Source organism: Sus scrofa, chromosome 13, assembly GCF_054392235.1.
Source record: "Sus scrofa isolate SSC_HxYL_T2T_F1_AM1 chromosome 13, Sscrofa_HxYL_maternal_Yorkshire_Landrace_v2.0, whole genome shotgun sequence".
Taxonomy (NCBI): domain Eukaryota; kingdom Metazoa; phylum Chordata; class Mammalia; order Artiodactyla; family Suidae; genus Sus; species Sus scrofa.
In genome coordinates, this window is record NC_139395.1 from 153,781,420 (window position 1) to 153,798,051 (window position 16,632).

General features: G+C 38.1%; 1 protein-coding gene across 8 annotated transcripts in view; it reads left to right on the top strand.

The window, feature by feature from the left end:
- The window catches only part of POLQ (DNA polymerase theta), a 130,003-nt gene that overhangs the window by 43,716 nt on the left and 69,655 nt on the right, over positions 1-16,632 (top strand). For all 8 annotated transcript variants that reach the window (XR_014824700.1, XR_014824699.1, XR_014824697.1 and 5 more), the window contains exons 13-15: positions 3,479-3,672; positions 4,800-4,924; positions 6,826-7,069. Coding sequence is in view for 2 of the 8 variants with exons in the window: in XM_021070281.2 (XP_020925940.1) it covers positions 3,479-3,672; positions 4,800-4,924; positions 6,826-7,069 (563 nt within the window). In the remaining 6 variants the exon portion in view is untranslated. The remainder of the gene's footprint in view (positions 1-3,478; positions 3,673-4,799; positions 4,925-6,825; positions 7,070-16,632) is intronic.

A 16,632-nucleotide genomic window follows, 5' to 3' on the forward strand; every position in this document is an offset into this window, starting at 1 on the left:
TTCTTCCTTTCCAATTTGGATTCCTATTTTCTCTTTTACTTCTCTGATTACTGTGGCTAGGACTTCCAAAACAATGTTGAATAGTAGTGGTGAGAGTGGACATCCTTGTCTTATTTCTGATCTCAGTGGGAATTTGTTCAGCTTTTCACCATTGAGAATGATGTTAGCTGTGGGTTTATCATATATGGCTGTTGTTATGTTGAGGTAAATTCCCTCTATGCCCACTTTCTGAAGGGTTTTTATCAGAAATGGGTGTTGGGGAGTTGCTGTCGTGGCGCAGTGGTTAACGAATCCGACTGGGAACCATGAGGTTGCAGGTTCGGTCCCTGCCCCTGCTCAGTGGGTTCACGATCCGGCGTTGCCGTGAGCTGTGGTGTAGGTTGCAGACACGGCTCGGATCCTGCGTTGCTGTGGCTCTGGCATAGGCTGGTGGCTACAGCTCTGATTCGACCCCTAGCCTGGGAACCTCCATATGCCGCGGGAGCGGCCCAAGAAATAGCAACAACAACAACAAAAGACAAAAGACAAAAAAGACAAAGAAATGGGTGTTGGATTTTGTCAAAGGTTTTTTCCACATATATTGAGGGGACCATATGATTTTTATTCTTCAGTTTGTTAATGTGGTGTATCACACTGATTGATTTTGGATATTGAAGAACCCTTGCCTCCCTGGGATAAATCCCACTTGATCATGATGTACAATCCTTTGAATGTATTGTTGGATGCGGTTTGCTAGTATTTTGTTGAGGATTTTTGCATTGATGTTCATCAGTGAAAATGGCCTGTAGTTTTCTTTTTTTGTGGTATCTTTGTCTCGTTTTGGTATCACGGTGATGGTGGCCTCATAGAATGAGTTTGGGTAAATCCCTTCCTTTGCAATTTTTGGGAATAGTTTCAGAAGGATAGGTATTAGCGATTCTCTAAATATTTGATAACATTTGCCCGTGAAGCCATCTGGTCCTGTACTTTTGTTTGTAATCACAGTTTCAATTTCAGTATGTGTGATTGGTCTGCTTTAGATGTAAAGTTAGCTTGTTTATTTGAGCTTTTTCTTGTTTCCTGAGGTGGGCTTGTATTGCCTCTTGATAAGCTTTTGCTGCATCCCATAGGTTTTGGAGTGTCATTGTCTTTGTTTGTCATTTGCTTCTAGGTATTTTTTAATTTCCTCTTTGATTTCTTCTGTGATCCATTGGTTGTTTAGTAGCATGTTGTTTAGTCTCCATGTGTTTGTGTGTCTTGCAGTTTTTTTCTTGTCGTTGATTTCCAGTTGTATAGCGTTGTGGTTAGAGAAGATGCTTGATATGATTTTGGTTTTCTTAAAGTTACCAAGGTTTGATTTGTAGCCCAGGATGTGGTCAGTCTTAGAGAATGTTCCATGTGCACTTGAGAAGAATGGGTATTCTGTTGCTTTTGGATGGAATGTCGTATAAATATGAAATCCATCTGGTCTAATGCTTCATTCAGGGCCTGTGTTTTTTTATTGATTTTCTGTCTGGTCGATCTGTCCATTGCTGTAAGTGGGGTGTTAAAGTCTCCCACTTCTTTAGTATTTCTTGTGAGACAGATTTGCTAGAAATGAAGTTTCTTTTTTTGTTTAACTGGGAATGCCTTCATCATTGCCTTTATTTTATAAAGTTAGTTTTCCTTTATGAAATTCTAGGTTGACTTTTTTCTTTCAATGGTTTGATTATGTCATTCTGCTCCTCCTTTGCTTTTGGTGAGAAGTCAGCTCTTAATCTCTTTGACTTTCGCCTTTGTATGATGAGTTGTATTTCTTTTGCTTCTTTTAAAATTTTCTCGGAGGTCCCATCATGGCTTAGTAGTTAACGCATCTGACTAGGGACCATGAGGTTGCAGATTTGATCCCTGGCCTTGCTCAGTGGGTTAAGGATCTGGCATTGCCATGAGCTGTGGTGTAGGTCCCGTGTTGCTGTGGGTCTGGTGTAGGCTGGTGACTACAGCTCCGATTAGACCCCTAGCCTGGGAACCTCCATATGCTGAGGGAGCAGCCCAAGAAATGGCAAAAAGACCAAAAAAAAAATTTTTTTTTCTCTTCCTTGTTATTTTACATTTTGAGTATGATGCATCAGGGTTGGATCTTTTTTTGAGCTTTCCCACTTGGAATTCACTTAATCCCTTGTGTATGTAGACTAAAATTTTCCATCAAATTTGGGAAGGTTTTAGCCATAATTTCTTCAAATGTTCTTCCTGTTCCTTTTTATCTTCTTCTGGTACTTTCATTATGCATGTGTTGGTGCACTTTAATACTCCTCACATTTCTTTAAGGCTCTGTTCTTTTTTTTTTTTTTTTTTTTTTTTTTGGCCACACTGTGGCACATGGAAGTTCCTAGGCCAGGTATCGAATCTGAGCTGCAGCTTTGACCAGCAACGCTTTATCCTTCACCCATTGTGCCATGGTGGGAACTCAGCTCTGTTCATTTTTAATCCTTTTTTCCTACATCTGCATAATCTCAATCAATCTATTGACATGCTTGCTGATTCTTTATTTTGCCAGCTTGCATCTACTGTTGTACTCTGTAGTGCATAGTTCATATCATTTATTGTACTTCTTAACTGTAGAATTTCTATCTGGCTCTTTTTTCATTTTTCATTTTTTATTTATTTTTGCTTTTTTGGGGCTGCACCCGCTGCATATGGAGGTTCCCAGGCTAGGGGTTGAATCAGAGCTGTAGCTGCCAGCCTACACTTTAGCCATAGCAATGTGGGATGTGAGCCACTTCTGTGACCTACACCCCAGCTCAAGGCAATGCCAGATCCTTAACCCACTGAGGGAGGATGGGATCAAACCAGCGTCCTCATGGATTCTAGTAAGATTCGTTTTCCGCTGAGCCACTACAGGAACTCCCATCTGCCTCTTTTTTTAAAAAGTCATTTCTCTTTACTCATAATTCTCTACTTGATGAGACATTGTCATCATATTTTCCTTTACATCATTAAGCATGGTTTTCTTTTGCTCTTTGACTGTATTTATAATGTCTGCTTTGAAGTCTTTGCCTGATATTTCCAACATTTGGAACCTCTCAAAAGTGTTTCTTTTGTCTGCTTTTGTCCCCTCTGTTTGGGACACATGTTCTTGGTTCTTTTCGTGTCCCATTGTTTTTGGGGTTTGAGTTGAATCCTGCACACTTTAGATAATATGTTGTAGCAACTGTGAGTATTCATTCCTCCTCCCTGTCCCTCTCTTTATTTTCTCTGAAATCATGCAAGGTACTAAAGATTATATTTAACATCAGAATATTGAGATTAAAAGTGCCTATTATTAAAGTTCTTGGATTCTGTAAAATCCAGCTTGTATTAGTGGTCTCCTTCAATTTCCGTATAAATGAGGCATTATCCCATTTAGAACTTTTTCCAAATACTGAGGTCTTTGTTTTTAATATGAAGTTTACTTTTACAGTTTTGTTCTTTTTGTAATGCAGTAGTTGTAGGTAATGGTAATGATTCTTCTTCCCTTTAGGTTACACCTGTGTTTGAGGATTGGACTACCATCGACTGGTATCGATTTTTCTGTTTATGGGAGAAGTTGCCAGCTTCTATGAAACGGGTGGCAGAGCTAGTAGGAGTTGAAGAAGGGTTCTTGGCTCGCTGTGTGAGAGGAAAAGTTGTAGCCAGAACTGAGAGACAGCACCGACAAATTGCCATCCATAAAAGGTAAATATCAAGGACCCTTGACTGCCCAGTATTTAATATAGTATTGGATGTACAGTATATATATACTTTATTGTTTTCACTTTCATTGCCATTAAAATAGAAGTTTTGGCTCAATATAGTAAAAATTTTTCACCTTGTGTTTACTGAGTTTATTGATATTTTAGTTTCTTCTTTGTAGCTTATAAGAAGCCACTATATATCAAGACTTTTAAATTGTAACATTTAATTACTTCCTTCCTTTAAAGAAGGTATGAATCAGAACTGCCAACATAGTGTGGTTCCATTTGAGGGTATGGTTTGTATCATCCATTGAAGTGATTCATTGCCAGTAAGGAAGAGCCAGTTAAAAGATTCAGGTGGGAAATTGCACAGGCTTTAACTTCTTTCAGATATGATGAAATTATTTTTCTTAAAGCATTAATCTTTAGCATATTATTTGCATGATAGTCAAGTATAAATTTTTTAACAATTATATACTTGGATTATTTGTGGCACAATTGCCTTTCACATCAAAACTTTCATAATCAAATTTTGATTGAAATCTGATTAGATGATATAATCATATCAAGTATTCTTTTAAATTTCTGTGCCATCATACTTTTTTTTTTTTTTGTCTTTTTGTCTTTTTGTCTTTTTAGGGCCATACCCATGGCATATGGAGGTTTCCAGGCTAGGGGTCTTATCAGAGCTACAGCTGCTGGCCTACACCAGAGCTCACAGCAACTCTGGATCCTTAACCCACTGAGTGAGTCCAGGGGTTGAATCCGCAGCCTCATGGATCCTAGTCAGATTCATTTCTGCTACACCATGATGGGAACTCCTCACATGTTTTGAACCAAGTCTTATTTCTTAAAATTAGTTAGCTGTATTGAAATAAATATAGAAGAAATCTTTTTGTTATAAAGATGTTGACTTTTTGCTATGGTACTAATGTATGTCAGAAGTTACTTTATGAACATTGAGCTCTTTGTCCGCTAATTCTATATCCTATTAGCAGTCTTCTCACCTTCTCAGAGGTATAAACCATCTCTTGTCTTTTTTGGTTTTTCTTGTTTCTCAACATGCATTGTACTTTCATAGTAGGCATAAGTGATCTCTTACCATATTTTTGGTAATTTACTTCCCAGGTTTTTTACCAGTCTTGTGCTATTAGATTTAATCAGTGAAGTTCCCTTAAAGGAAATTAATCAGAAATATGGATGCAGTCGTGGACAGATTCAATCTTTACAACAGTCAGCTGCTGTTTATGCAGGTCAGTTAAACATGTGTTTCCATATTTATTTCAGACTGTGGTTTGAGGTCAAGGTAGGATTACTTTTTTTCAAATTCAGTTTTATTGTAGGCTTCTCTTAAAGTGAGGGGATCATGCCAAGCCCTATAATTTTGTATAGGTAACCATCCCTCTCCTTTCTGCACACCCTTTTTAATTTGCATGTTATAAGAAGAAACAGACACAATTCTCAATGGTCTTCCCTTTCTCATCAAGTTACTGATGAATACTTATTGTTGAGGTAGATTATAAGTGGAGAGCAATTTCTGAACTTCTATCTCACTGTTCTAAATATTATCTTTTCTCTAAGGAAATACTGACCTCCCCCTTAATGAAATTAAACCCTTATTCTCTAAGCTAGGTATACAAAGGAAGTTCTAGATCAGATTTTACCAAAAAATCCTTAAGGCCTCAGGAGGGAAATCCTGGACTGCTTGAGAGTGTATTTATTTAGGACATTTAATTGTGAAGGTCTGTGATAAATGAGAGAGTACTGAGGCAAAGATGCCAGGAGAGGGTAGTAAAAAGGGAGACATTTACCCTTCAATTCATTGTCATCAAACGTCTTAGATTACCTCTAAGCTTAGGTTTTTCATAGGGAAGTGATTTTTCTTAATGATGTGACATTTGGCTGCTCTGGTCTCTTTATTTCAAGAGGGTAGAATTGGGTCAGGCAAACTTTTTTTTTTTTTTTTTTTTTTTTTTTTTGGTCTTTTTGCTATTTCTTTGGGCTGCTCCTGTGGCATATGGAGGTTCCCAGGCTAGGGGTCTAATCGGAGCTGTAGCCACCGGCCTACGCCAGAGCCACAGCAACGCTGGATCCGAGCCGTGTCTGCAACCTACACCACAGCTCACGGCAACGCAGGATCGTTAACCCACTGAGCGAGGGCAGGGGCCGAACCTGCAACCTCCTGGTTCCTAGTCGGATTTGTTAACCACTGCGCCACGACGGGAACGCCAAATTTTTTTTTTTTTTAAAGAAAATACCAATGGGACCTTCACTCTTTGGAAATAGTCCTGTTCGCCCTTGAAAATTTAAATTAGCTCTCTTTTTTTGCTCTAGATGGAAAAAGTCTTTACCTGTTTTAAAAGTTATTTCTTCCTTATGGAGTTCCCACTGTGGCACAATGGGATCAGTGGCATCACTAGAGTGCCAGGAAGCGGGTTCAATCCTGGGCTGGCACAGTGAGTGAAGGATCCAACATTACCCCAGATGGCACATAGATCGTAACTGCTGCTGGGATTTGATCCCTGGCCTGGGAACTCTGTAGGTTGTGGGTCTGCCAAAAGAGAAAAGGAAAAAAAGTTCTTTCTTCCTAAAAAATGAAAGTAAAGAAGAGCAAGAGAAGAATGAACTAGTGAGGGCTTTTGTTTTGTGTTTATGTACTCTGCCTCAGTTTTTTTTCGAATGTCAAGTTCATGATTAAGAGTGAGGAAGTTCCCATTTTGGCGCAGCAGAAACAAATCTGACTAGTGTCTATGAGGATTCAAGTTCGGTCCTGGGCCTCTATCAGTGGGTGGGGGACCCAGCGTTGCTGTGAACTGTGGTGTAGGTCACAGACATGGATTGGATCCCGAATCTCTATGGCTGTGGTATGGGCCGGCAGCTGTAGCTCCGATTCGACCCCTAGCCTGGGAATTTCCATATGCTGCAGGTGTAGGCCTAAAAAGCAAAGAAAAAGAATCAGTGAGATGACATTTAATGTGTTTAGCACATTTATTGCCCAATTAGTTAGGCCCTTAATGTGCGTCTACTCTCCTATTAATTTACAACTTGGACTTACTAAACTTTATAATTCTATAGGAAAAAAATAATAGTGAAATGAAATGGAAAATTTTGGTCTAGAAGTTTTAATTCAATAAATATTCTTTGGATATTCTAGGGATGATTACAGTGTTTTCCAACCGCCTAGGCTGGCACAACATGGAACTACTCCTTTCCCAATTTCAAAAGCGTCTTACATTTGGCATCCAGAGGGAGCTGTGTGACCTGGTCCGGGTATCCTTACTTAATGCACAGAGAGCCAGATTCCTCTATGCTTCTGGGTTTCTTACTGTGGCAGATCTTGCCAGAGCAGATGTTGCTGAGGTTGAAACTGTTCTGAAAAATGCTGTGCCTTTTAAAAGGTAAGAAGTTCCCCTTTTCTACATAGGGTTACTGAATGAAAAATCAGGTCGATTTGTAAGTGATAGATAATGTATTAAAATATTCATGCCATACTCTGTGTAAGTGGAGGAAAATAGGGCTGCTTTTCCCCCTTGAGGATTACTTTTTTGTTTGTTTGTTTATTGTCTTTTTTAGGGCCACACCTGCAGCATATGGAAGTGTCCAGGCTAGGGGTTGAATCAGAGCTGCAGCAGCCAGACTGCACTACAGCAACAGCAACACCAGATCCGAGCAGTGTCTGTGACCTACACTGCAGCTCATAGCAATGTTGGATCCTTAACCCACTGAGTGGGACCAGGGCTCAAACCCGTGTCCTTATGGATACTAGTTGGGTTCGTTATTGCTGAACCACAACGGGAACTCCCACTTTTGTATATTTAAAATATATTTTATGACTTTAAAGACATTACTAAAAATATCATAAAGACATTATTAAAAGTCTTCCTAGAAAGACCGAGTAAGGCTAAATTACCAATGCTTTCTGCTTTGATTGATCTTCCTTTTTACTATAAATATATCCAGGGCTCATCTTTTTTTTTTTTTTTTAATGGTCACACCAGCAGCACATGGAAGTACCTGGGCCAGAGATTGGATCCAAGCTGCAACTGTGGCAACACTGGATCCTTTAACCCACAGCTCTGCAGTGACCTGAGCCACTGCAGTTGGATTCTTAACCTACTGTGCCACAGTGGGAACTCCTTTTGCTTTTTTTGTTTCTTTTTGTTGTTTGTTTTGTTTTGTTTTTGGCTGTACCCATGTCATGTGGAAGTTCTTGGGCCATGGATCAAACTGGCACCGAAGCAGCTACCCAAGCCGCTGCAGTGATAATGCCGAATCCTTTACCCACTGTGCCACAAGAGAATTCCAAGCAAGAACACTTTATTTTTTTATATAATGATTTTTATTTTTTTCCATTATAGCTGGTTTACAGTGTTCTGTCAATTTTCTACTATACAGCATGGTGACCCAGTAGCACACACATGTATGCATTCTTTTTCTCACATTATGAGGCTCCATCCTAAGTGACTAGACATAGTTCCCAGTGCTACACAGCAGGATCTCATTGCTAATCCATTCCAAAGGCAATAATCTGCATCTATTAACTCCAAGCTCCCAATCCATACCACTCCCCTCCCCCCGCTTGGCAACCACAAGTCTATTCTCCAAGTCCATGATTTTCTTTTCTGTGGAAAGGTTCATTTGTGCCATATATTAGATTCTAGATATAAGTGATATGTGGTATTTGTCTTTCTCTTTCTGACTTACTTCACTCAGGATGGGAGTCTCTATTTCCATCCATGTTGCTGCAAATGGCATTATTTCACTCTTTTTTATGGCTGAGCAGTATTCCATTGTGTGTGTGTGTGTGTGTGTGTGTGTGTGTGTATGTATATATATATATGACATCTTCTTAATCCAATCATCAGTCGGTGGACATTTGGGTTGTTTCCATGTCTTGGCTATTGTGAATAGTGCAGCAATGAACATGCGGGTACACGTGTCTTTTTAAGGAAAGTTTTATCTGGATATATGCTGAAGAGTGGGATTGCTGGGTAATATGGTAGTTCTACGCATAGCTTTCTAAGGTACCTCCATACTGTTCTCCAGAGTGGTTGTACCAGTTCACAGTGCAGGAGGGTTCCCTTTTCTCCACACCCCCTCCGGCATTTGTTATTTGTGGAATTATTAATGATGGCCATTCTGACTGGTGTGAGGTGGTATCTCATGGTAGTTTTGATTTGCATTTCTCTAATAATCAGGAATGTTGAGCATTTTTTCATGTGCTTGTTGGCCATCTGTATATTCTCCTTGGAGAAATGCCTATTCAGGTCTTTTGCCCATTTTTCCGTTGGGTTGTCGGCTTTTTTGCTGTTGAGTCGTGTAAGTTGTTTCTGTATTTTAGAGATGAAGCCCTTGTCCATTGCTTCATTTGAAACGATTTTCTCCCATTCTGTAAGTTGTCTTTTTGTTTTCTTTTTGGTTTCCTTTGCTGTGCAAAAGCTTGTCAGTTTGATTAGGTCCCATTGGTTTATTTTTGCTTTTATTTCTGTTGCTTTGGGAACCTGACTTGCGAAAACATTTTTAAGGTTGATGTCAGAGAATGTTTTGCCTGTGTTTTCACCTAGGAGCTTGATGGTGTCTTGTCTTCTATTTAAGTGTTTAAGCCACTTTGAGTTTATTTTCATGCATGGTGTGAGGGTGTGTTCTAGTTTCGTTGAATTGCATGCAGCTGTCCAGGTTTCCCAGGAATACTTGCTGAAAAGACTCTCTTTCCATTTTATGTTCTTGCCTCCTTTGTCAAAGATTAATTGAATGTAGGTGTCTGGGTTTATTTCTGGGTTTTCTGTTCTGTTCCTTTGGTCTATATGTCTGTTGTGGTACCAGTACCACACTGTCTACATGACTGTGGCTTTGTAATATTGCCAGAAGTCCGGGAGAGTTATGCCTTCTGCTTGGTTTTTGTTCATCAGAACAAGCAAGAACACTTTAAAATGTACTCTTTTTTTTTTTAATTTTTTTTAGTTTTTTAGGACCATGCCTATGGCATATGGCAATTCCCAGGCTAGGAGTCGAATGGGAACTGCAGCTGCTGACCTACGCCACAGCCACAGCAACTCAGGATCTGAGCTGCGTCTTCAACCTTAAAATAGCTTGACAGCAACAGTGGATCCTTTACCCACCGAGTGTGGCCAGGGATTAAACCCACATTCTCATGGATACTAATCAGGTTCGTTAGTGCTGAGCCACAGCGGGAATTCCAATACGTATTCTTCTTGAATGTTCTTTGGAACACTAGTTCCTCAAAAACAGTTTGTGAGAAGAGAGGGCTCCTTGACACATGTGTGTGTGTTTGTGCACATTTGTGTGTGTATGACCAGTTCATTGAATAGGCTGGACTCAGCATATAATCAAGGGAAAGCTGATTTTTTTCCTCAGCCACTGTTTTTTGAACTCACTGTTACATGGAATTTCAGCCAGCTCCTGTGGCTGTTTAGGCACTTTTAAGTACTAACAGTTGTATTTTCAGTTTTAAAAAAATTGTTCTAAATTAGAGCATTTCCAGTTCAGTGCTTCTTTCCTCCAAGTTTATGCCTAACACAGGCTTTGAAACTTGTAACATGGGAGAGGGGCATGGTCAAAGGAAAGGCCTCACTGCCCATTGACGCCTCACATCCTGAACTCTACTCCATGTATTCTGGCTGCAACCCAGGTATGGTTCCTGCTAGCGGGAGCTGGTGCAGCATCCACTACAACTACTATAGGAGTTATAACTATCCTCCAGTATAACCATGGGAGTATAGTAGCTACCTCAGCCTAGATTCTGAAGGGTGAAATCGGCTGGAGTCTTATGCATGTGCAACCCAAGCAGAGAACTACTGTAGTGTGGGGCCACTTCACAGTCCCCACTAGGACAGTGCCTAGTGGATCTATGGGTGCAGGGCCATCCTCTGTGACCCCAGATTGGAAGATCACTGGTATGTGATTTTGTTACTTTTGGGTGTGCCTCTGGCTGAAGCCTACGCAGAGTATGCTTTAAAACCTACTTATAAAAGTGATGATCTTTGGAGCATGTGATTTTCACAGAATCTTTGTGTATATTCATACTTGCTTAGAAATATGTAATAAAAGTCAGAAGCTAAAAAAATTCTGATGTAGGAATATATCTCTGTGGTAACAACACACCACATATCAAACTTAAATATTCCAGGGATTTATCTGAAGACAACACACTTATAAAAACATCTAATTGGAAAAAAGTTGTAAACACATTTTGGAATCTGTTGTCTGTGATGCTAAGGCCATTATTGCCATGACTATGCCTCCTCTGAAAGCCCAGAATCTTCATTGATCAAAATTAATGACATTAGTAATAGATCAAATCAACATTATCTGCCTTCTCATAGGACACACTGAGAAAGACACAATGTTACTCCTGAAATAGTCTTATCAAAAATGTCTAACGTGGGAGTTCACATTTGTGGCTTAGTGGTAATGAATCCATGAGGACACAGGTTCGATCCCTGGCCTTGTTCAGTGGGTTAAGGATCTGGTGTTGTTGTAAGCTGCAGTGTAGGTCACAGACGTGGCTCAGATCTGTCATTGCTGTGGCTGTGTCATAGGCTAGTAGCTGCAACTCAATTCAAGCCCTAGCCTGGGAACTTCTATATGCTGCAGGTCGACTCTAAAAAGACCAAAAAAAAAAAAAAAAAAGTCTAATGAATTTAACTGTAGGAAAATATCAGAAAAACCTACATTGAGAGACATTCTACAAAATAATTGGCCACTACTTTTCAAAAATTTCAAGGTGAAAATAAATACTGAGGAACTGATTCTAATTAAAGCAGGCTAAAGAGGTATGATAACTAAATGTACCACTTTATTCTAGATTGGATTAGAAAAAGGACATAAGTGGAACAATTGGTAAAATTTGAATAAGGTATGTAGGTGAAATAGTGTTGTACTAGTGTTAATTTTCTGAATAGCAACTGAAGTACTGGAGACCAGCCACCTTTTCATTTTTCTGTGCATAAGAGCCAGAAAACCCATCCAGCATTCAGAATGTCTCAAATAGTTTGCCATTACCAGCAATGTGCAATGAATTACATTGTGCATATGTGCTTTCATATTGTTGGCGATGTTTCTTCAGAATAAATTCCTGGAGATGAGACTTTAAAAGGTAAGTGCATATGTTGCTTTGTTAGATTACAAATTGCTTTTCAGAAGGGTCCAGCCAAGTTGCATTTTTTCACACCCTGTTACCCCTTTCTCAGCCTCACCAACAGAACCCATTGTTAGTGGTTGTTAAAAAACAACATTCAACAGAGTATGTTTGAAGTTCCAACTGGCTTTATTAAACCATTCATGAACACAGCATCCAACCTAGGATATAGTGAGAGTTGTACATAAAAAATGGTAGGTTTTTATAGGAAGAAGGATAAGGCAACTGGAGCTATTAACAAAAGAAAGGATTATTTTTATACCCGGGCAGGATTTTTTGGGGAAAAGGGAAAGCAATAGGGTTTTATTATGCAGATTTCCTCTTGGAGAGCTGGGGAGAGCAGGGAAGGAGGATAAACACATTACCTCTCAATGCTGACTGGAAAATTATAGACTGGTTGATTAAGAGTACCTTTCTGGTGAAGGTCAAAACTGCAGTTAGGTTAGGTATCAAATCTAGGTTAGGTATCATGGGCTTTAGCCATTTGGGGCTTGTAGCTTTTCTCTTTAATAATTCCTTCTTTTTCATCATACTCTCAGCCTGAGAGATGTAGTCACATCTAGAATGATAAGTTTTCTAAAGAGAAAGCACATTCATCTTCTTTCCCCATACCTTTTCTTAGCCAAAAACACATCCTGCTTCCTTGCGTATGGAGATGTTTCATTTGTTGTTTCTTGCAGCTTTAATTACATATATTTGAATTTTTAACTTTTGAAAACCTTTATTTCTGGTGAAAATTTAGGAACCAAGCAATTGTGGACTGTCTCTTAAACTAGCATTTTGCATCATGGCAAAATTATAAATACTCTTTATAACTTCTAGAACATGTGCTTTCTCACAGAAAATTTCTCAGCATGGCACCAAACATGTTTGCTAGTAAGCCCCTATTTTTTTTCCAGATTTTATCTTTAGTTTCTCAACAATAGGAAGCCAAAAGTGGATAAGCCTATGTTCAGTAATTAATCTTTTCATGTGTTTTATCTTATTTGGAATGATCTAAATTTTCAGTAAATTTCCATCACTTAGTCTTGGCAAAATTTTAGGGTTTCAGGCTACTGAAAAGATTTGGAAAACTTACTTAAAAAGTTTATCTAGAAAAAAATTTCATTCTACTTTTATTTATTTAAGTTGCTCTTTTTTTTGGCATTTTAGGGCCGCACTCTTGGCACATGGAGGTTCCCAGGCTAGGGGTCAATTCAGAGCTGTAGCTGCTGGCCACAGCTACAGCCATAGCAATGCTGGATCCTTAACCCATTGAGCAAGGGCAGGGGTCAAACCTGCATCCTCATGGATACTAGTCAGCTTTGTTTCCACTGAGCCACGACGGAAAGTCCCATTTGTTGTATATGTATATTACATATTTTTCTCAAAAATCATCATTTCTCTTTTGATTTTATTGCACTGTTTTTGCCATGCAGAATTTTTATTTTCTCTTTAGAGAAATTCTTCTAGTATTTGTATGTTTGCTTTTAGATCTTGATGCATTTAAGAATTTAATTTTGTGTATCGTATTAAGTCTAGATCCAATTTTGTTTCTCAGTGGTTCTCATTTATAAAAAAGTTTGGGAGTTCCCATTGTGGCACAGCGGAAATGAATCCAACTAGTAACCATGAGGATGCAGGTTTGATCTCTGGCCTTGCTCAGTGGGTCCAGGATCCAGAGTTGCTGTGGCTGTGGTGTAGGCCAGCAGCCATAGCTCTGATTTGATCCCTAGCCTGGGAACTTCCATATGTATATGCCACAGATGTGGCCCTAAAAAGCAAAAAAAAAAAAGTTTATCTTCATTTCTGTGATTTGAGATGCCACCATCATATATTAAGTGTCCACATATATTTAGGTCTATTTCTGGACTTTCTGTTTATCATTTTTTCTTTTAATTAATAAGCCAGTACCATGCTTTTAGTTACAAAGGCTTTATAGTGTGTTTTAATGTCTGATAGGGTACCTTTCAGTATTTCCCTGGCTATTCTCAAATATTTGAAAGAATATGAAACTTAAAGTGCTTTTTGACATTTTATTAGAATTGGATTAAATAATAAAAACAAACTCTTATAATGTTGAATGAACCTATCCAAGAATAGGTAATATTTTTGCATTTGATCTAGTCTTGGTGATTTTTCAGGAGTTTTAAAATATTTTCTTCTGGAGTTCCCATTGTGGCTCAGTGGTTAACGACTCTGACTAGGAACCATGAGGTTGTGGGTTCGATCTTTGGCCTTGCTCAGTTGGTTAAGGATCTGGCGTTGCCGTGAGCTGTGGTATAGGTTGCAGACATGGCTCGGATCCCGCATTGCTGTGGCTCTGGTGTAGGCCATCGGCTACAGCTCCGATTAGACCCCTAGCCTGGGAACCTCCATGTTGCTGCGGGTGCGGCCCTAGAAATGGCAAAAAAAAAAAAAAGTATATATATATACTTTTTTTTTCCCTCATAGGTTTTCAGGAGTTTTAAAGTTTTAAAGTTTTCTTCATACAAGTTTTGTGTATTTCTAGTTAATTTATTCCTATTTAATCATATTGTTATTTTAATTAGTGGCACTCTTCTATATCTTCTACATGGTTATTATTTGTATATGTAAAGGCTATTGGGTTTTACATGCTTTTTTATCCTGCTGTTTTCTGGATTCTTTTCTTGTTTAAATTACTTTTATCGTTGATTCTCAAGGGCTTTCCAGGTATCTTGCCATATCATTTGCAAATAGAGATATTTTACCTTTTTCCTAACAATTCTTGGGTTTCTGATTGATTTTTGTTTAATTGAATTAGCTAATAGCTTTCTAATAGCTAGTGGTAATAGATAGTAGTAGTAGAGATAGTGAACATTTTTGCTTTGTTTGTAATCCTGGTGGAAATGCTTCTGCTACCCTAGTAAGATACTGGCCTTGGGGGGTGGGGTGGGGTGTGTGTGTGTGTGTGTGTGTGTAATCATTTAAAGAAAATGTTCATTAATTGTAATTTCTTGAATATTTTTTATTAGGAATGGGAATTAAATTTTATTAAATGGTTTTTCAGTATTAATGGAGAAAGTCATAGTTTTTTTGGTCCCCTTATTTGCTTGGTATAGTATATTAATAGATTTCTTGCTATTGAACGAGTTTTATGTTCTGGAAAAATTTCACTTGGTAGTGGTATATTATTTTTCTTACATGATGTTGGATTCTATCTGCTAATATTTAATACAGTATACTTTTGCTTCATTCATAAATGACATTAGTCTCTAGTTTTTATGTGTTTGTGTGTGTGTTTTGTACTATATTTGCTCAAGTTTTGATGTCAGTGTTTGGTATCATACTTGCTTCATGGAAAACAGGAAGTTTTCTTTTATTTTCAGTATTTTGATACTTGTTAAATGTTTGATTTGATTATTCTATGATGCAGTCTTGGATGGTGCCTTTTTATAGGGTTAGTTCTTTGATCACCTTCTCTGCTTTTTTGTTTTGTTTTGTTTTTTTGTTTTTTGTTTTTCCAGAAATCTCTCTAAGCTTTCTATGTGTAATGGATTCAATTTTGGTAACCTTTCCTTCCCAAGGAAATTAGCTATTTCATCTGGATTTTCAAATATATTTTCATAGAGATCTGTAAATTAGTCTGTTAGGAATTTTAAATATTTCTTCTATTTCAATGGCTCTTCCTCTTTTTTGATTTGTTATCTCATAAATTTCTACTTTTGATTTTTCTCTTGATCAAATTAACTAGTGGTCTGTTTTGTAAATTTAAAAAACCAAGGATTAGTTCCCATCCCGGCTCATCAGAAACAAATCTGACTAGCATTCATGAGGATGCAAGTTGGATCCCTGGCCTCACTCAATGGGTTAAGGATCCAGCATTGCTCTGAGCTGTGGTATAGGTCACAGACACAGCTCAGATCTGGCGTTGCTGTGCCTGTGGTGTAGGCCAGCAGATACAGCTCTGATTCAACCCCTATTCTGGGAACTTCCGTAGGCCATGGGTGCAGCCCTAAAAAAAAAGACCAAAAACAAAACAAAACAAAAAACAAAAAAATCCCCAAGGATTTTGTTTTACTAGTTAGGTCTGATGAAAAAAAGATAATCTATTTCATTAATTCCTTTTTTTTTTTCCCTGAATTTTCTTAATTCCTACTGCTTTCCTTTGTTTTATTTTGTCATACTTTTTCAGGAAATAAGTTTATTGACATTTATATTTTTACTTTAATGACTAAAATTCTTTGCATTTATTTTTTATTTTATTTTTTGCTTTAAAATATTTTTTATTTATTTTTATTTTTATTTTTTTGGGGGCCTCACCCACGGCATATGGAAATTTCCTGGCTAGGGGTCGAATCAGAGCTACAGCTACCAGCTGCCAGCCAACACAACAGTTACAGCAACAGCAGATCCGAGCTGCATCTGTGACCTACACCACAGTTCAGGGCAACACCAGATCCTTAACCTGTTGAGCGAGGCCAGGGATTGAACCTGCATCCTAATGGATACTAGTAGGATTCATTTCCGCTGTTCCTGTTTATTTTAATACTATGAATTTTGTACTGTGAGTTTTCCTATGGGCTCTTATTTTAAATGTAAGCATAGATTCTGATATGTAGGGCTTTCATTATGTGTTTTTTTAAGGAATTGTAGAATTTGCATGTTTTCCCTTTTTGGCTGGGTGGAAGTTACTTTATTATTATTAATAATTTCTAGTTTTATTGCCTTATTATCTAAATGTGTTTATATTTTCTAAATGTGTTTCTATTTTATGGAATTCCCCAACAATTTCTTTATTTCCTAATATATGACCAATATAAACTAGATAGATATATTCTCTATTACAAGAGTAAAATGTTT